A 20,467-nucleotide genomic window follows, 5' to 3' on the forward strand; every position below is an offset into this window, starting at 1 on the left:
TTTGCCAGGCAAGAGTACTGGAGTGGGGTGCCATTGCCTTCTCCAGCTTAAACACAACACATAGATAATATAACCCATCTTTTAAAAAGCCTGTTTAGTAATTGGATTACTGACTGGTATAAGAAATTATGTGAAGGAATTTATTATTTTAGCTGTGAGTGAAATTCCACTGCTTATATTTTTAAACAGAGTTCTTATCTTTTAAAGATACACACTAAATATTTATAGATGAGAGATCTGCTCAGGGATCTGGGTCAAAACTACACATACAGGAGGAGAAGTGGGTAGGATAAAATGAGATTGGCCAGAATGGAAAACTGTGGAACAGAGTGCTGAATACTTATGAGCATCATTACATTATTTTGTTTACTTTTGTATATTTGAAATTTTCTATGAAATGTTTATTTTACTTGTGTGCACGGTTCAACAGTTGTTACAAAAGGAAAAATGTTTTCTTAAATATAAGAGAAGTATTAACCTACCAGTGCAAATTCATTAATTCACCAGAAGGATATGTATAGAGGAGGATATATATGGTGAAGATGGTGAAGGACAGGGAAGCTTGGCGTGCTGCAGTCCATGGGGTCTCAAAGAGTAGGAAAGGACTGAGCAACTGAACAGCAACAAAAAAGGATATATATACACCACAGTATTATTAAGTGTCCAACATGGCTGTTTTCAAGCAGTATCTGATACGAAGCTGTTAAATTCTGAGTCAAACAGCGGAGAAGTAGAACGAGACGTTGAGTACGTCCCCACTGCCTTCATGACCCACCAAGCCGGAATCTGACAGAAACGATACCACAAGACGGCATCCATGGTTTACCTGTGCCACGGACTAGGAGGACAAATAGGAACTGGGAGAAAACCCAACCGACAGAAATGACAGGGGCCACGTTTGTTTGAAAACAGGCAGTTTGGCACACAGACTTTGAAAACACAACTTGTTTGTAAACCTGAGGCTCGTATATACTGCACTGTTAATTCTTAAACTAACAGGAAAAATAATTAGAGAAAGAGCCTGAGAGGAAATAAAGCAGAAAGCAAAATACGCTTTCATTATGCTTAAAGTAACTGAAAAGTATCCATCAATGACTTCAAACTGCTCCAGTATAAAGATGAAATGGTAATAATCACAAATTCTTTTTTTTAAACAAACGTTGTGAATAATCACAAATTCTTACCAAAGAAAGCTTTCAAAGGAACTGTTTTAAAAGTTAAAAAAAATTTTTTTTAATTTTTCTCATCCAGTTGCTTTGCTGGGCCCAGCATAAATACTATAGAGCCCTGGAAAGGATGTGAAAAGTCATTTCATCTACCCTCCCCAGATAGCAGAGAGAGGGTTTGGTAATAAGGAGTCAGAGTCTTTTTAAAAGTCATCTTAAAAAAAAAAAAAATTCATCTTCTGTGACAAACTCACTAGGCCAATCTTGAGACACAAAACTAATTCCACCACCATGAAGGGAAAATACATGCAGAGAGGAGAATCTTCAAAAGTACAGAACTTTGACCATTACAGCATTTTATGGGCTGAAAAGTCACAGAAAAACTCACGTATTTCAAGTTGCCTATGGAAGCCCAAAATCTAGAGTAATAATCTAGGCCATTCTAGGCAGAGAGAGCCTGGACGTTCCCCACTCCCCCACCCACAGAAAAAATGAACCATCATTTTTAAATTTATGAAACCACAATTTGATGTTTTCTTTTAAAAGATGTATTTCCTTATTTACTGAGATTAACAACAGGAAGGGGGATGACTGGGGCCATCACTCAGTTACTCCCTAATATGTGGGATTCATTTTTCCTCAGACAAGAAAACAATTTGTCAAATACTTTCCTACAGCAAAGAAAAGCAAACCTTTACAAGTATTCTTAAAAGAAATTTCATTTTTAATTTTTTAAACTTTTGTTTTGCTACTGGAAGCCAAGTCGGTTTAAACTAACAGCTGTTACAGTTCAGGGTTCAGAAAAGACTCGTGGTTAGTGATACTGACTAATGGCCCAGCTAGGTGTTGCCAGTTCCATACTGGGCAATCCTGGTGACGGTGGCATTTCACTTTGAAAGAGATCTTATTGGGGAATTTATCTTGGAGGTGCAGGAGCTGACTAACGCAGTCCTTCTCTTTGCCAATCACCCCTCTCTCTCCATACTTCAACACACACACAGAGGAGACAGCCCAAAATAATGTTGTGAAGCTTCATGTATCAGTGGGAAAGCCCATCTCATTTTTAGCAGCATTATAAACATAGCATAAATGTTATGTATTATAACCTAAGTCTTCACTCATCCTCAGGAATACGTGGGAAAAAAGACTTCTCCACCAAGGAAGATCCTAATTCAGCACCATTTTCTTTTAAAGTTTTAGTGAAAGCAATTCATATGCTAAAACTGAAAGACTTAAATGCCCCTAAAAAACATCAAGTAAAACAAGTAGTATAAAGGCTCAGAATTACTGCCATTTAAAACCAAGTTCATAGCGGCCATGTGTGAGGGGTCTGTTCCCTAGAATTCTCTATAAGGGATAGTATCTCCAACAATTAAGAACAAAATTATAATCTACACACTGGTATTTCTCCCATTGCTTATATCATTAAATACATCATTATCCAAACAAAGCCTGAAAACATTTTAAGAAACAAACATACTCACAAAGCAAGCAGAGAGACCACGCAGAACCGAACGTCTGAGGAACACACAGGACCCGGAAGGCTGTAGGTAGCCCAGCGGTGCCTGGACAAGATGCATTTTACTCATAGGCAACCACTGAGGGGCAGAGATGGGAACGCCATCAAGAAAGAGAACGGCATTCTCTTCTCATCTCCAAGAGAAAGAGACTGATGGACAGACAGACTGACCCTTGGCCAAACTTTCCTGTTGCCAACCTGGCTGGCTTTGATGAAGAAGCCTGAGAAAAGCACCCAGGACTGACCCAGCCTCCCCTGCTGAGACGCGCCCCGGGAACACCATCACCCAGAACCCGGGCTATCACAGCCCTTCCCGTGAACAAAATGGAAACAGAGGCTCCAACCGCCTGGCGGCCTTGAAACTTCGGAAACACTTAGAAACATTTTCTCCAGAAGGCACAATCCTCCAAGCAACATTCCCAGATTATCAGTGTGAATGGAAAACAAAATGCCATTCCCCAGCCATAATTCACATCCCGGAAAACTGAACTAGAACATTCATCAAAAACGGGATTCGGGCCCCTGAGTCCTGCATTCCTGCATAGCCTGGCAGCTTCAGCAGCCGGGAGAGCCAGGCTCCGACGGCGCTGCTGCAACCACAGTGCCCACCTCAGTCCTGGCCTCCAGACCCCCATCTGACCACCAGGGGGGCCCTTTGATCGTGCCCCGCCCGCCCCCCAACCCGGGAGCCGTGTGGGAGATGGTACTCATGCCCTGGGACGTTATTTTTCCAGACTCAGGAGACAGAAATCTGTTCTTTGCAGAACGTTGCAAGCCTTCCGAGAGACAGCTTCAATCGACTTCCCCAGGAGGGGAAGGCCGTCCCCCATACCCGCTCACACATGGCAGCTATTAGGGAGCTGCTGCAGAAGGCAGAAAGCATTTGGTCCAGGAGGACTTTTTCTTCCACGAGAGCCTGTTTCCCATCCACAAATCTGCCCGACTGCACGAGCGCTGGATATAAATAGTCTTGAGGAAATAAAACCACCCCCTCTCTCTCCCTCTCTCAATAGGGTCCCGTCCCCGCTAGGACACTGCGGAGAAGGTGCCCCCCCAACCTGCCACCCTTGCCCCCCCAGTAAGGCAGCCAGAGCCACACCACAGAGCAAACGCGGGGACCACACCAGCTCAAAGTGGAGAGCAACCACACTGGGCCCATCTGCATTTCCCCCAGCATGTTATCAAGTCTCTGTCTTGACTGTGAGCAGAAGAATTCGCCCCAGAGTCACTTGGAAACTGGCTTGTGGACACAAGATTCACGTAAAACTACAGCACATCAAGTAGCTGAAAAGCCTCTCCCCACCGCCAAAAAAAAACGAAGGCAGCTCAGGAAAACATCCATGTATTATTCCTTTTGCATTTCGATGTCAGACTCGTCATGTCGCCTTTGCCGTAGGTATTATGTTTGATAACAGGAAGTCGGTTAAAACTAACAAAAAAATTTTTCCAGTTGGAGGTGAAGGGCTAAGGAAGAAAGAAAGGAGAGAAAGGGGTCTATGAAAGACCCTTAAAAACCTCCCCAGCTATAAAAGCTTTTAAAGGTTGGCTTTAATCTGCCAGCTGCTCTTTGGCTGTTGCCATATTGTAAAACGGCCGCCGCAACACCGCGTCAACCACATGTCAAAAGCTATTCAGGGCGCACCTGGAATTCCAAGCTCCTCTCGAATGTGGACCTCTCAAAATTATTTTTTAAGCTGTATTATAGAGGGGCACTAGACGTTTCCCTCTCCTGTGTGTACATTTGATTCAGAACTAGGATTAAAGGTGCAGGGAGGGAAGATTCCGTGACAAATAACTATGCTAAAACCAAAGTTGTTTTCTTTTTTCTTTTAATTGGAGAATTCTCATTAACTCAAAAAAACTACAAGACCCTTCACTGCTCCACAAGCCAGTTTGCTCCTCAGAGGGGCAAGAACCCCCTCTCTGCCCTACCCCCACTGGCAGGGGTGAGACTCCGATGAGATCCGGACACCTGGAAAGCCCCGTGGTTAACTACAAAGCACGCGAGCCAGATGAGAAACCATCTTCTTGTTTTTCAGAAACTTGCAGAGCAAGGACTCGGAAGCGCTCGGGTGTTTGCTGAATGAAGCAGTCTGCGAGAGGAGAGGGGTAACACCACGTGACCTGACTTAGTCCAGGTTTCTTCATAAAGCACCCAGCGTCGAAAACGGAATGCCCCAGGTGGAAGGGCAATACAGCTTTTTGCCACATTTCACAAGTATTGACACTATCTTTATCAACAATACCTGGGACTTCCCTGGTGGTCCAGTGGTTAAGAATCTGCCTTCCAATGCAGGGGATGTGGGTTCGAACCCCAGTCAGGGAACTAAAATTCCACACGCGGGGGCTGGGGAGGGGGTGGGCAACTAAGCCTGATCTCTGCATTTAAAGAGATGCCCTAGTGCTACAAGGAAGACCCATCACAGTCAAAATAAAAAATTAATTTTTTTAAAAAATCCCTGTTCGTGGTGAGGGGGGACGGGGAAATGTGTCAACCACAAACAATCTAGGGTTAAAATCAAAATGGAATGTTACACTAGTTTTTAAGCACACATGATCCTCCCTACAACTCCACACCACTGAAGCTGCACACACCGACATCACAATGATGTTTTTGCCCGGTTTCTCTAATAAGAAACCCAGTTGTCATTTCTGGTTATGGTTACATCTTGAGCCCCTGAGGAGAAGGAGCCCCACACCCTCTGGCAGGATTCCTGCCGAGGCCCAGCCTGCTTCCCACGCTCGGGTGCCATCACAACACTAGCTCTGAGCCGTGAGGAAGGCCCAGAAGTAACCCCAGCTTGCTTGTCTCAGAAAGAACCCCACGCTCCCCATCCCTAAGCGGCGATGTCCCAGGATGAGAGAGCAGGTCAGGTCCTCCCAGGCTCCTGCCCTCTGTGGAGAGCGGTGCACAGTCCCAAGACCCCTCAATTGCTCCAGGGAGGCAGTGGGGGGCATGGCAGGCAGGGGGTGGTTCTGTCCCATCCTGTCCAAGTCAACCAGCTGCCCCTCTCGACACTAACCCCTGTGACTCCACGGCACACAGTCGGGGAGTACGCCTTCTTTCTGCTGTTTCCTTGGCAGAGATTGAAAACAGCAGCAGAGCCCAGAGAAATGGAAACAAGAGGGTGAACTTCTGGACCAACCGGACTTTAGGTCCTGCCAGGGAAAGCACTGTGGCTTTTCTGTAAAGTCTGCATTGCTCACAAACACACTAGTACCCCCCTCCCGCAGACCCCGTGCAGGAAAGGTGTATCCTGGCTAACTCCTCGTCACCACCAGTGGTGGGAGGCTGTGGTGGCCTCGGACCCTGGGGCGCCCCAGTGGTGCTTGACCCTGGGGCTGTAGCCATAATTCCGGAGAGGAAGTGATCTGTTTGCAAGCATTCACTACATAGATGTCCGCACACATGTGGTCTCCTTTGACTAATGGTTCAAGACAGTCAAGAAACTGCTACGTCCAGGCAGGGGTGGGGGGGGCGGCGCCAGAATGAGGAACGACCACCAGGAGCATCTTCCAGTCATTGAGCGAGAGGACCACTGAGGCCCAGAGACGCACACGTGCTGAGCTGGGGGCTTAAAGTTAAACCAACAGTCAGCAGCCAGAGTAGAGGCATTTACTAACAAAGTCAGATCCTTTTGGAATAACTAACGTGAGTGTCAAATATCAAACAAACGATCAACTGCTACACAAGAGTACTCGCCCTTTCTTATTAAAAATATTAGTCATTACTGCTAGGGAAAATTGAAGGCGGGAGGAGAAGGGGATGACAGAGGATGAGATGGCTGGATGGCATCAACGACTTGATGGACGTGAGTTTGGGTGAACTCCAGGAGTTGCTGATGGACAGGGAGGCCTGGCGTGCTGCAGTCCATGGGGTCACAGAGAGTCAGACACGACTGAGCGACTGAGCTGAACTGAACTGATTAATGATATTGTAACAGCACTTTTAATAATTGCATTTTATTTAACTCTGTCTGTGCTGCGTCTTTGTCGCTGTGGGGGCTTCTCTCGAGCTGTGACGGTCAGGCGCGCCACTCTCTACTTGCGCTGCTAGGGCTTCTCATTGTGGCGCCGCCTCTTGTGGTGGAGCACGGGCTCTAGAGCTCAGACCTCAGCAGGTGTGGCCCAGGGGCTCCGTACTTGTGGCTCCTGGGCTCCAGACCACAGGTTCCATAGCTGTGGGGCCCGGGTTCAGTTGCTCTGCAGCTTGTGGGATCTTCCTGGATCAGGGACCGAACCGAGTCTCCTGCATTGGCAGGCTGATTCTTTACCACTGAACCACCAGGAAAGCCCCGAGTCCTTGCCTTTTAACATTCAAGTTTTGACCTCTTATGGGATGCCTTCAAAGTCCAATGATATACAGTGATTTGGTTTTTTTAAACCTTTAATAACTGGTTTTGCTCATTATAAAAATAATACATGTCTGTAATAGAATCCCAGACAACCTGACGTGCCTCTTGAGAAAACTGTATGCAGATCAGGAAGCAACAGTTAGAACTGGACATGGAACAACAGACTGGTTCCAAATAGGGAAAGGAATACGTCAAGGCTGTATATTGTCACCCTGCTTATTTAACTTCTATGCAGAGTACATCATGAGAAACGCTGGGCTGGAAGAAGCACAAGCTGGAATCAAGATTGCCGGGAGAAATATCAATAACCTCAGATATATAGATGACACCAGCCTTACGACAAAAAGTGAAGAACTAAACAGCCTCTTGATGAAAGTGAAAGAGGAGAGTGAAAAAGTTGGCTTAAAGCTCAACATTCAGAAAACTAAGATCATGGCATCCAGTCCCATCACTTCATGGCAAATAGCTGGGGAACAGTGGAAACAGTGTCAGATTTTATTTTGGGGGGCTCCAAAATCACTGCAGATGGTGACTGTAGCTATGAAATTAAAAGGCACTTGCTCCTTGGAAGGAAAGTTATGACCAACCTAGACAGCTTATTATATTAAAAAGCAGAGATATTACTTTGCCAACAAAGGTTCGTCTCGTCAAGGCTATGGTTTTTCCAGTGGTCATGTATGGATGTGAGAGTTGGACTATAAAGAAAGCTGAACACCAAAGAACTGATGCTTTTGAACTGTGGTATGGAGAAGACTCTTGAGAGTCCCTTGGACTCCAAGGAGATCCAACCAATACATACTAAAAGAGATCAATCCTGAGTGTTCATTGGAAGAACTGATGTTGAAGCTGAAACTCCAATACTTTGGCCACCTCATGCGAAGATCTGACTCATTTGAAAAGACGCTGATGCTGGGAAAGATTGAAGGCAGGAGGAGAAGGGGACAACAGAGGATGAGATGGTTGGATGGTATCACCGACTCAATGGACACGAGTTTGGGTAAACTCTGGGAGTTGGTGATGGACAGGGAGGCCTGGCATTCTGCAGTCCATGGGGTCACAAAGAGTTGGACACGTCTAAGCGACTGAACTGAACAGAATGTGGAAAATAAAAAGATTTTTTTTAACATTTAATAAAATCACCATTAAGTCCCAATCCCAGAAATATACCCCCATATATATTCTTTCCAGTCTTTTTTTTCCCTGTGGACATATGCATGTGGTATACAGGTGCTCATACAAGATGTCACATCACAATTCTGCAGAGAACTGAATTTCAGTCCTGCCCCCAGTGAATCTGCTTAAATGGGAAGACCTCGGGCAGATGAGTTCAGCTGGGCCACCCAGAGTCTGCACCTCTGCGGTGCCTCTCCTCTGCGTGGTGTCATGCATGGTGACACCCATAAAGTCATACGTGACCAGATTTTATAGCGGAAATCACATGCTACTATGGTGTCTGGGTGTCAACGAAGGTCTCAGAAACACACTTCCAGCAAATGCCAAGGGTCGGCTGTACCTTGGGTGAGTGTTTTTTCCTACTTGGATCATGTGTTATTTTTTTCCATTTATATCAGTGCAATATGGAAACACATAGGTACCTCATAAATCTTCTGTGCTATTTGCTACAAAGAGTGAGTGTCCAGGCACCAAACTGTATAAACACAGCTGGTATGCAGTAAAACTATTTAGATAGCCAGTGTGTTTATTTTGTTCTTTCATTGGCCATCCTACGGTCCCACCTAGTACACAGTAAATGTTCAGTGAAAGGTGAATATTATTAACTGTGACTCTGAAATAATTTCTATGGGCCCAAAAGAAAAGTGCCACCGAAACGACTAAATTACACTATGCAAAACTGATGTCGAGAGAGAGAAGGGAAAAAAAAAAAAAAATCAAATCTCGGCCTGCTCACCAGGAAGCCTGGCTCAGCAGCGACACCGTGTGGTCAGAGATCTCATATTGCCAACAGCACAGAGTATTTTACAGGAAGAGGGAAGCAGGGTCTTCGGGCATCTAATCCCAAAGGCAGGTGAGAAACCTAAGGATGAGTCATGTGTAACAGATGATGGATACCAGGATCCTCCCCTTGTAACTTATTTCCATGCAGAGCAATGAGATCTATTAAGAAGGAAAACCAAATAGAGAGTACAGTCCAATTCTGTTCCCAGTCTGTCATCCGTATCTTTACCACGAAGCACTAGCACAATGACGGAGGTGTTCCAAGATGACTCCAGTTCAGCATCAGGAGAGGAGCCGGGGGACTCGCCCAGAAGGACCATCACAGCCACCTTCACATTCATTTGCACAATAATCCTTCGGAGAACTTGTATTGCAGGAAAACATACGCTAAAACCCTGAATTCCTGTGTTTCCTTCTACAGCCGACTCAAGGGCTTCTAAGAGAAATTAATGACCACTAAGCAATGAGGAAAATTCTGAAAGAGATGGGAATACCAGACCACCTGACCTGCCTCTTGAGAAACCTATATGCAGGTCAGGAAGCAACAGTTAGAACTGAACATGGAACAACAGACTGGTTCCAAATAGGAAAAGGAGTACATCAAGGCTGTATATTGTCACCCTGCTTATTTAACTTCTATGCAGAGTACATCATGAGAAACGCTGGGCTGGAAGAACCACAAGCTGGAATCAAGATTGCTGGGAGAAATATCAATAACCTCAGATATGCAGATGATACCACCTTTATGACAGAAAGTGAAGAGGAACTAAACAGCCTCTAGAATCGAAAGTGAAAGAGGAGAGTGAAAAAGTTGGCTTAAAACTCAACATTCAGAAAACGAAGATCATGGCATCTGGTCCCATCACTTCATGGGAAATAGATGGGGAAACAGTGGAAACAGTGTCAGACTTTATTTTTGGGAGGCTCCAAAATCAATGCAGATGGTGACTGCAGCCATGAAATTAAAAAAGACGCTTACTCCTTGGAAGGAACGTTATGACCAACCTAGATAGCATATTCAAAAGCAGAGATATTACTTTGCCAACAAAGGTCCGTCTAATCAAGGCTATGGTTTTTCCAGTGGTCATGTATGGATGTGAGAGTTGGACTGTGAAGAAAGCTGAGCGCCGAAGAACTGATGCTTTCGAACTGTGGTGTTGGAGAATACTCCTGAGAGTCCCTTGGACTGCAAGGAGATCCAACCAGTCCATTCTAAAGGAGATCAGCCCTGGGTGTTCTTTGGAAGGAATGATGCTAAGGCTGAAATTTCGGTACTTTGGCCAACTCATGTGAAGAGTTGACTCATTGGAAAAGACTCTGATGCTGGGAGGGATTGAGGCAGGAGGAGAAGGGGACGACAGAGGATGAGATGGCTGGATGGCATCACTGACTCGATGGATGTGAGTCTGAGTGAACTCCGGGAGTTGGTGATGGACAGGGAGGCCTGGCGTGCTGCGATTCATGGGGTTGCAAAGAGTCGGACACGACTGAGTGACTGAACTGAACTGAACTGAAGAAATGAGGAGTCACGACAGTCACGTGCTCACTCATGTACCCAGTTCCTCGCACTCCCAAAGGAAAGCAGAATCCAGAGAGAAGAACGCAGGAAGGGAAAGTAGTGCCCAGGACAGACACCCAGGACCCATCAGACCAAGCGCAAGATTCAAAATGAGAAATGAACATTTCTCAGAACTACTCTTTCCCAAATATATATAGTAAAGGTTGGCATGGGGTCCGTGCAGAATGTTTGTGTATGTGTATATAAATCAAATATCTGCTTCCCTGGTGGCTCAGATGGTAAAGAATCTGCCTGCAATACAGGAGACCCGAGTTTGATCCCTGGGTCAGGAAGATCCCGTGGAAAAGGGAATGGCAACCCACTCCAGTATTCTTGTCTGGAGAATTTCGTGGACAGAAGAGCCTGGAAGGCTACAGTAGTCCATGGGGGTCACAAAGAGTTGGACACAACTGAGCAATTAACACTTTCACTTTTACATTTGTTTTCACATTGTCCAACCTTTGCATTTCCATGGTTTGTTGAGTTCTTGTTGTTATTGTTCAGCTGCTAAGTCATGTCCGACTCTCTATGAACCCCATGAACTGCCACAAGGAAGGCTTCCCTGTCATCGGTGGGGGTTACCAATCAATAGGAGAAAATGGAACTCCCACCTCCAAGCAGTTAAAAGAACCAGGAGAACAAAAATACGAAGCATCTTCTGCGTATTGTAATATACACAGTTCAGTTCAGTTCAGTTGCTCAGTCGTGTCTGACTCTGTGACTCCATGGACTGCAGCACGCCAGGCCTCCCTGTCCAGCACCAACTCCCGGAGTTTACTCAGACTCATGTCCATCAAGTTGGTGATGCCATCCAACCATCTCATCCTCTGCCGTACCTTCTCCTCCCGCCTTCAATCTCCCAGCATCAGGGTCTTTTCAAATGAGTCAGCTCTTCACATCAGGTGGCCAAAGTATTGGAGTTTCAGCTCATACACAGACAAATATGCAAAACCTAAGGTTGTGCCCATCCTAAAGAAGACACAGGAAAAGCTAGACTTCCAAACTTCGGCTCAGAGGGGATTAAGACAAGAGCAGATGACTGTTTCCACTGCTACATCCAAGAGTCAAGAGACTCAAGTCCCAAGATTGGCACAGTCAGAACTCACAGGAAAGGTCAGAGGGCACTGCCAGGGCCAGCCTGGGTCTGTCTCCCTCCCTGACCTTGGAGCAGGCAGGCACCCCTCACGAGTCCAGCCTCAGCCCTCCATGCTCAGCAAAGGAGAGGGAGATATCTAGAAGGGTGACAGCCACATTCCAGAGGATGAGAAACCCTCACCCCAAGGCTCTGCCCCTTCCCTCCAAAGTGGGGGCTTTCCTGTTGTTCTGTCGCTCAGTTCAGTTCAGTTCAGTCGCTCAGTCGTGTCCGACTCTTTGTGACCCCATGAATCGCAGCACGCCAGGCCTCCCTGTCCATCACCAACTCCCGGAGTTCACTCAGATTCACGTTCATTGAGTCAGTGATGCCATCCAGCCATCTCATCCTCTGTCGTCCCCTTCTCCTCCTGCCCCCAATCCCTCCCAGCATCAAAGTCTTCTCCAATGAGTCAACTCTTCGCATGAGGTGGCCAAAGTACTAGAGTTTCAGCTTTAGCATCATTCCTTCCAAAGAAATCCCAGGGCTGATCTCCTTTAGAATGGACTGGTTGAATCTCCTTGCAGTCCAAGGGACTCTCAAGAGTATTCTCAAAAAGCATCATTTCTTCAGCGCTCAGCTTTCTTCACAGTCCAACTCTCACATCCATACATGACTACTGGAAAAACCATAGCCTTGACTAGACGGGCCTTTGTTGGCAAAGTAATGTCTCTGCTTTTCAATATGCTATCTAGGTTGGTCATAACTTTTCTTCCAAGCTCAGTTATGTCCAACTCACTGCGACCCCCTGGACTGGAGCACCCCAGGCTTCCCTGTTCTTCACGATCTCCCAGAGTTTGCCCAAATTCATGTCCGTTGAATCGGTGATGCCATCCAACCATCTCATCCTCTGTCGCCCCCTTCCCATCCTGCCCTCAATCCTTCCCAGCATCAGGGTCTTTTCCAATGAGCTGGCTCTTCACATCAGGTGACCAAAGCATTGAAGCTTCAACTTCAGCATCAGCATCATTCCTTCTAATGAATATCCAGGGTTGATTTCCTTTCAGATTGACTGGTTTGATCTCCTTGCAGTCCAAGGGACTCTCAAGAGTCTTCTCCAACACCACAATTCCAAAGCATCAATTTTTTGATACTCAGCCTTATTTATGGTCCAACTCTCACATCCATACTGGATGACTACTGGAAAAACCATAGCTTTGACTATATGGACCTTTGTCAGCAGAGTGATGTCTCTGCTTTTTAATACACTATCTAGGTTTGTCATAGCTTTCTATAGTTGTATCTGTAAGAGTTGAAGCTCAGAGGACCGGCTTTATTTTGACACTTAAAGTCACAAGATGGAGCTGATGCTTTGCCTTCCGTTAACACAGAAAACAGAGATAAATGATGTGGAGCTTTGAGGTCTAAGATGAAAGTGCAAACAAAAATCCTAACATTAATCCCCAAGAGTTCCCATTAAGAAGAGGGCTGACTGCCTAAAATCTGTGTAATTAAAATGCAGTGAATGTTTCTTTAAGTGGAAGAAAAAAAACACATTGATACAGTTTTAATTTTTTAGGGGGGGCGGAATTCCCTGGCTATCCAGTGGTTACGACTCCAAACTTCCACTAAAGGAAGTGCAGGTTCAGTCCTTGGTCAGGGAACTAAGATCCTCCATGCCGTGCAGCACAGCCAAAAATAAAAGAAAAAAAAGTAAGAAAATGCAATGAATGTGTCTTAAATTTAAAAAAAGAATCATCCATTGCTATAGTTTTAATTTATTTTTTTATTAAAAACATCACTTAGTCCATTTATCCTAGGCACCAGGAACTTACTAGGCACATTACACACTCTTAACTCATTCAATCTCCCACCAACAACAATAATAACATAACAGTAACAATAATAACTGTGCTAAAGTTTAAATAATACAATTTACACAAAACTTTCATAGGTATGATTTCATGTAGTCCTCAAATAATCCCACAAGGTATCCGAGTCCTAAACGCTGTCAGATTTTCTGTGGCATTCCCACCCAGAAAACTCACAGCTCTAGTCTCTGCCAAAAAGTAAGCTGGCCAAGGGACAGAGGACAACCCCAAAGAGAATTCCTCAGGGAATTTCCAACAGTTAGGACTCCGAGCTTCCACTGCCAAGGGCCTGGGTTCAAATCCTCGGTCATGGAACTAAGACCCCACAGGCTGTACCCGTGGCTTAAACAAGACAACAAACAAGCAAAAAAACACCCAAGAGAAAACAGAGAACTTTCCCCCCTTTAGAAATGTTGGTGTAGAGGGGATATGATTTGCTCTTTTCAAGGGAAAGCAGGTAAGTTTAGAGTAAGCCAGACTATCAGGTATTTGCTGAAATTACACAGTTACGTCACTAAACTCACAAGTTTACCTACTGAGGAAGAGACAGACCCACAAAATAATATGCCGCAAGTAATAAGAAATTAACAGCTTCACAAAGCCAAGAGATCATCGAAAAGACACACCTGAAGAACCTGGCAACCAGCCCAACCTGGTAACAACCTCAGGCACAAACGAAGACAACAGGCCAAGGAAAATTCTGAATACATTCCCAACTCTACGGCATTTTCCTTTTAGACCAAACTAAAAGACGAAAACTGAAACCCAGACCCTCCTTTGCCACAAGATGGCAGACATCAGCACAAGAGAAACAAGTTGTGGTTTTCCCATCCAAAGATTCCCTGAGAAAGGCCGAAATGAAAACAAAGGCTTTTAATCCCAACTGAATACACTGTGCTTTCCAAATACACTCCTGACACATAAAACAGTGACCTTTCCCCCCTCGAGTGGAAAGGGCGATAACTTTAGAGACTTAACACCCTCTAAACTCCAGTGTTCTCCCTCTTCTTTATAGAAACACCAAAAACAAATCAGTTATACTTGGACAATTTTAACGTGATTTCCAAACCCAAAGTCAAAAGAGAAATAGAAAATGAAAACAGAAATCAAGGATGTCCTTGGTGGCCCGGTGACTAAGAACCTGCCTGCCAGTGCAGGGGACACGGGTTTGATTCCTGGTCTGGGAAGATCCCGCATGCTGTGGGGCAACTACTAGGCCCTTGCGCGGCAACAAGAGAAGCTCCGGCGATGAGAAGCCCACACCGGCAACCGAAGAGTAACCCCCGCTCGCTGCAACTCAAGACCCAGCAAAGCCAAAAATAAATGAATAAATATTTTAAAAAAGAAATCAAAATTGAAACCCCAGCCACACAACAACCGGGGGAAGGGCCACCATTCTGAAGAAGGGCATTTGAGGGGGTCCCTCCCCACCACACACTCACTCACCTCCGTGGCCGACAGCAGGTAAAGAGGCGTTAAGGCAGGAGCTTGCTTTCTGTCGCAGCTTAGGCCCAGTGTCGTCAGGATCTCCGTAAGGACTTCATATCTTCTAAAGTTGCTTGATTTGAGCAGGTTAAAATCCTCTTGCGTTTGCACTGCTGGAGAGCTGGGAGGTAGTTCCAAGTGCACCTGAGAGGGAAAAGACACCACTTCATAAATCAGAGGCGCTGAGGGACATAAGGACAAGAAGTGTCTTTACTAGTTTTTCTGAAAACTGGAACATGCGTTCTTCTCATTATCAACACCATATAAACCTGGAACCTGGGCATTTGGAAAAGAACAACAAGTGGTGAAAAGATTCAATGGAGCCCATTAAAATCACGGCTGTGGACGAACGGAGAGAGAAATATACACTACCATCTGCCTTCCCTGGTGGCTCAGATAGTGACGAATCTGCCTGCAATGCGCAAGACCCGGGTTCAATCCCTGGGTTGGGAAGATCCCCCGGAGAAGGAAATGGCAACCCCTTCCAGTATTCTTGCCTGGGAAATCCCGTGGACGGAGGAGCCTGGCAGGCTACAGTCCATGGGGTCCCAAAGAGTTGGACACGACTGTGCGACTACCACTTCACTTCACTTCACCATGTGTAAAATATAGAGCTGGTGGGAATTTGCTGTAATAACTCAGGGAGCCCAAACTGGGGCTCTGTGACAACCTAGAGGGGTGGAATGGGGTGAGAGAGGTAGGGAGGTTCAAGAAGGGGGGACGTATGTACACCCATGGCTGATTCATGTTGCTATATGGCGGAAACCAACACAATATTGTAAGCAATTATCCTTCGGTTAAAAATAAGTAAATATTTTTAAAAGCACTATGAAACTTTGCCTTAGAGATATTTAACCTAATAAATTCTTACTGATGGGGAAAAAAAAACTGTGGCTGTGAAGGCTAAAAAGATCTGCACTAAATGACCATGGACAGTAATTTTCCAGGTCCCGAATTTTATCACTAGTCAGTCACAGGACCTCGGACAAGTCACTTAACATGGTTGTAGGACCGAGCATTTGGGAAAATGGATATGCTGAGAACCCGAATATAGCTGCTGTTGAACTTAGGAGGGCACAGGGAGTCACGCTTGAAGCTCCTGTCCTACCTACTGGTCCTGCCGCCTAAGCGCCGGGGATGGCAAGTGGCCTAATTCACCTCTTGAAGAGTGTTGGTGATGGGGTGCGAGGTGAGATGGGGGTTCAAGAGGGAGGGAACATATGCGTCCAGTTCAGTTCAGTCACTCAGTCATGTCCGACTCTGAGACCCCATGAACCACAGCACGCCAGGCCTCCCTGTCCATCACCAACACCCAGAGTTTACCCAAACTCATGTCCATTGACTCAGTGATGCCATCCAACCATCTCATCCCCTATCATCTCCTTCTCTTCCTGCCCTCAGTCTTTCCCAGCATCAGGGTCTTTTCCAAGGAGTCAGTTCTTTGCATCAGGTGGCCAAAGTACTGGAGTTTCAGCTTCAACATCAGTCCTTCCAATGAACACCCAGGGTTGATCTCCTTTAGGATGGACTGGTTGGATCTCCTTGCAGTCCAAGGGACTCTCAAAGACTTGGGGCTTCGTGTGTGTATTTAGTTCAGGCTTTGTTGTAAAGTGAAAATCAGAGGAGTTCCACCCATCAGTAGTCTGTGTCTTGGTGTGAAGGAACATACTGGAATTTCTGGCTCCCTTGAACTAGAACTTTCATATCAATGGTCTATGTCCTGATATGAAGGAATGTACTAGAACGTCTAACTCTCTTGAAATCTGATTTTTAACTGAGCATTAGCACCTCGACGTCACCAGAATATTGAGTACCAGAAGAGCAACCTGAGCATGTTATTTTCATTTGCTTTTGCCAGGAACAGCTGTGGGTTTCTGTTACCAGCAGAACTCCCAGCCTGATGTTATAAGAACTTGATAAAAAGCTTAGTGCCAGCCTTCAGGCAACTTAAAATCTCTCAATCCCCACTCAAGCCTTAACCAGAACAAAAATACTGCCCAAATACCCTGACCAAAACAATGCACTTGTGGAAAGTTGAAGCCAATCTAAAAAGGCTCGCAGAACTGTCCAGTTCCCACATTCCATCGGGTCAGCTGAGGGCAGCCTGCTTCACCCAAGATCCTGGTGCCCACTAACCAGCGGTCCCCAACCTTTTTTGGCACCAGGGATCATCTTCATGGAAGAAAATTTTTCCACGGGGTGTGGGGGAAGCAGGGCAGGTCCGGGATGATTCAAGCACACTGCATTTATTCTATTCTGATTCCATCAGCTCCACCCCAGATCATCAGGCATTAGATCCTGGGGGCTGGGGACCCCTGCCTTAAACCATCCTGGAGGAGGGAGAAGGCAGAAGATGACATCCTTTAAGGTATCTGAATCCCACTGCATGTCCTCTATGTTGTTAACCAAGGGTGTGCCTCTCCTCTCCAGGGGACAAGGCCAGTGCCAGGACGGACGGTCAGCAAGGCGATGGGTCACGTTTCATCCAGGTGACCGTGTGACTGCCCGGAGATTACCTCTTGCAAGCGGCAGATATCAAATGAGCAATCTCTGTCCTCACCTGGGGCCAGGGCAGGGGGGCGAGTGTTAATGGTACATGTGCCCCCTGCACTAAGCAAGTACTCTGGGGGGCTGTTACTGAAGTCAATGTCACAGGTGCGAGATGTGGAGAAGGAAGAGGAGAGCTCCCCCTAGGAGCAGGCCTCAGGATTCCAGGAGGTGAAGGAAAGCAAGGACATTGCTTGTGGAGGGCTAGTGTCAGTTTCAAGATGAGGTGTTTCTACAATGGAGACGGGTCTCCCCTGGTGGCTCAGAGGGTAAAGAATCTGCCCACAGTGTGGGAGACCTGGGTTTGATCCCTGGGGTCGGGAAGACTCCCCTGAAGGAGGGAATGGCAGTTCACTCCAGTAGTCTTGCCTGGAGAATCCCCATGGACAGAGGAGCCTGGAGGGCTGCAGTCCACGGGGTCGCAAAGAGTCGGACACGACTGAGCGACTAACACGCACACACGGTGGAGACAAGGAGAGAGGCCACGTCTGCCTCTGTACCTCGCTCTGTAAAAGGGCCACCGGGGCGAATGCTAGCCACACTCACCCTCATGGTCCTCTGCGGTTTGCGACCAGTGTCTTACCCTCTGGCTCTAATGATGTTACCACAGCAATGGGCCCATTTCAGTAACTTGGCTTTGTCTAAAATTAAGACATTTAGACCAGACTCAAAGCTTTAGTCAAAGCTATGGTTTTTACGATAGTCATGTATGGATGTGAGAGTTGAACCATAAAGAAAGCTGAGTGCCAAAGAATTGATGCTTTCGTACTGTGGTGCTGGAGAAGACTCTTGAGAGTCCCTTGGACAGCAAGGAGATCCAACCAGTCCATCCTAAAAGAAATCAGCCCTGAATATTCACTGGAAGGAGACTGATGCTGAAGCCGAAGGTCCAACACTTTGGCCACCTGATGCGAAGAGCTGACTCACTGGACAAGACCCTGATGCTGGGAAAGATTGAAGGCGGGAGGAGAAGGGGACAACAGAGGATAGGATGGTTGGATGGCATCATCAACTCGATGGACATGACTTTGAGCAAACTCTGAGGGACAGTAAAGGACAGGGAAGCCTGGCGTGCTGCAGTCCATGGGGTCACAAAGAGTCAGACACGACTAAGCGACTAAACAGCAAAGAGCCAAAACTAACAATGTCCCCGGTCACAAACATGGAGAGGGGGCACCACCAGCATCAAGGAGGTGGTGCTGCTAACGACCCCACCACAGAGAAGGAACCCATCCAGAATGTCAGCAATGCCATGGTCAAGAAACTCTGCTATGAAAGTACAACCACTTCTGCCGTGTGCTCAGCTCAATAAGGACACAGAACACTTCAAATACTTTTCCTGTATGACGATGAATGCCCAAGGCATTAACTAGTTCCCTGGCCGTGAGACCACCACCTACTGTGCAGCTGTGGTCTGCCCTTGAAGCCCTCCTCTTACTGGGTTACATCAATGCTCCATTTCCTACAAAGATGAAGACTATGAAATTGAACAGGGAAAGAGGAAACTAACCAGCCTGAGCTCGTATTTATTGGTTGATCTCGGCGGTATGGTAGTGACACAGGCCTGAGGAAAAAACAGTGACTCTGGCACACAGAGAGTGGAAGTCATTTAAAATCAAAAATGACATTCTAATCCCTGAATCTCATTTTTGAAGCTGCATCATATTGCCTTTTTTTCCTAGGGCAATGCACGCAGGATCAAATTTTATGACAGTGATGGGGTCAGTTTGAATGGTGCAGCAGGCAGATTTGCTATGTAACTCAGAGCAACGGATCGCCACAGTGCCGAATCAATTTTCCAGTACAAGTCTGGGCACCGGGGTGGTAAAATTCACTACTCAAGGCTGAAATACAGCTCTAGGAAGTCAGGTTTTTAAGTGGATTTTCTGAGAATGCGCAGTTACTATAGTTACCATATTTGCAGAGAAAAAAAGAGGAGCATTTATTAGGCCTCCAAAAACGAATTCATGGGATTGCAGCCCACATGAAATCAGCTTGGGTTGTACATGCTTATCTGGCCTGATGGTCAGATTTCTTCATTATACGCATCTATAATCTTCATTATATACATTATATACATCTATATACAATTCAAGAAGTATTATCTTAAGAACAAGTGAGTGAACTTTAGAATAGTAAAGAAACAAGTATCTGTCCCCTTGAAGAACGTTTGATCAGAAAACCCAAGAGACTTAATTTGTAGGAGGGCTGGAGAGAGACACAGCATATGAAATGAAAAGAAGCCACACCAAAATAGAAGGCAACAACTCTCTAACTCAAAAAAAGATCCGTGTAATAAAACAGATTAAAATCTGTTATACTCATGCTGGGAACCATGCTGGGCAAAAGAGCCACATCTACTTAGTTTTCTCATTAGATCACAAATCCTTAAGGATAAGAGTTCACCTAAACTCTAACAAAAACTTCCGTTCAAAGGTATTAATAGATCCATAGTAAATGATCAGGAATTCTGAAGCAGTCTATCCTGCTACCTTTGTTTGTTTAAACAAACAAAAAGCTAAAAGGGGAACATGGGGGGAAAAAGACAGCTCTGGAGCCAAAGGCACCCCCTAAGGATGGGAAGGGAAGTAGCATTTTCCTTTTACCTGTTTCCGTTTTCTTTTTACTTATGTATTTGTATGTGCGTGTGTTAAGTCCCTTCGGTCGTGTCCGACTCTTTGCAACCCCACAAACTGTAGCCCACCAGCCGCTTCTGTCCGTGGGATTTCCCAAGCAAGAATACTGAAATAGGTTGCCATTTCCTTCTCCAGTGGGATCTCCCCTACTCAGGGGTCAAACCCGGGTCTCATGTCTCCTGCATTGGCAGGTGGGTTCTTTACCACTAGCACCACCAACTATGTAATAAGTTGCCAGAAATCATTTCAAGATCACTTCACTTATTTGAACTTGTGCTCAGCACTTAGATTTTCAGAGTGAC

The 20,467-nt window shown here is 45.9% G+C and overlaps 1 protein-coding gene across 1 annotated transcript in view; it reads right to left on the reverse strand.

Moving 5' to 3' along the window:
* The window catches only part of HLCS (holocarboxylase synthetase), a 193,202-nt gene that overhangs the window by 145,520 nt on the left and 27,215 nt on the right, over window positions 1-20,467 (reverse strand). Inside the window, exon 5 of the mRNA XM_068972287.1 lies at window positions 14,944-15,126. Within this exon, the coding sequence (XP_068828388.1) occupies window positions 14,944-15,126 (183 nt within the window). The remainder of the gene's footprint in view (window positions 1-14,943; window positions 15,127-20,467) is intronic.

This window comes from Capricornis sumatraensis, chromosome 1, assembly GCF_032405125.1.
Source record: "Capricornis sumatraensis isolate serow.1 chromosome 1, serow.2, whole genome shotgun sequence".
Taxonomy (NCBI): domain Eukaryota; kingdom Metazoa; phylum Chordata; class Mammalia; order Artiodactyla; family Bovidae; genus Capricornis; species Capricornis sumatraensis.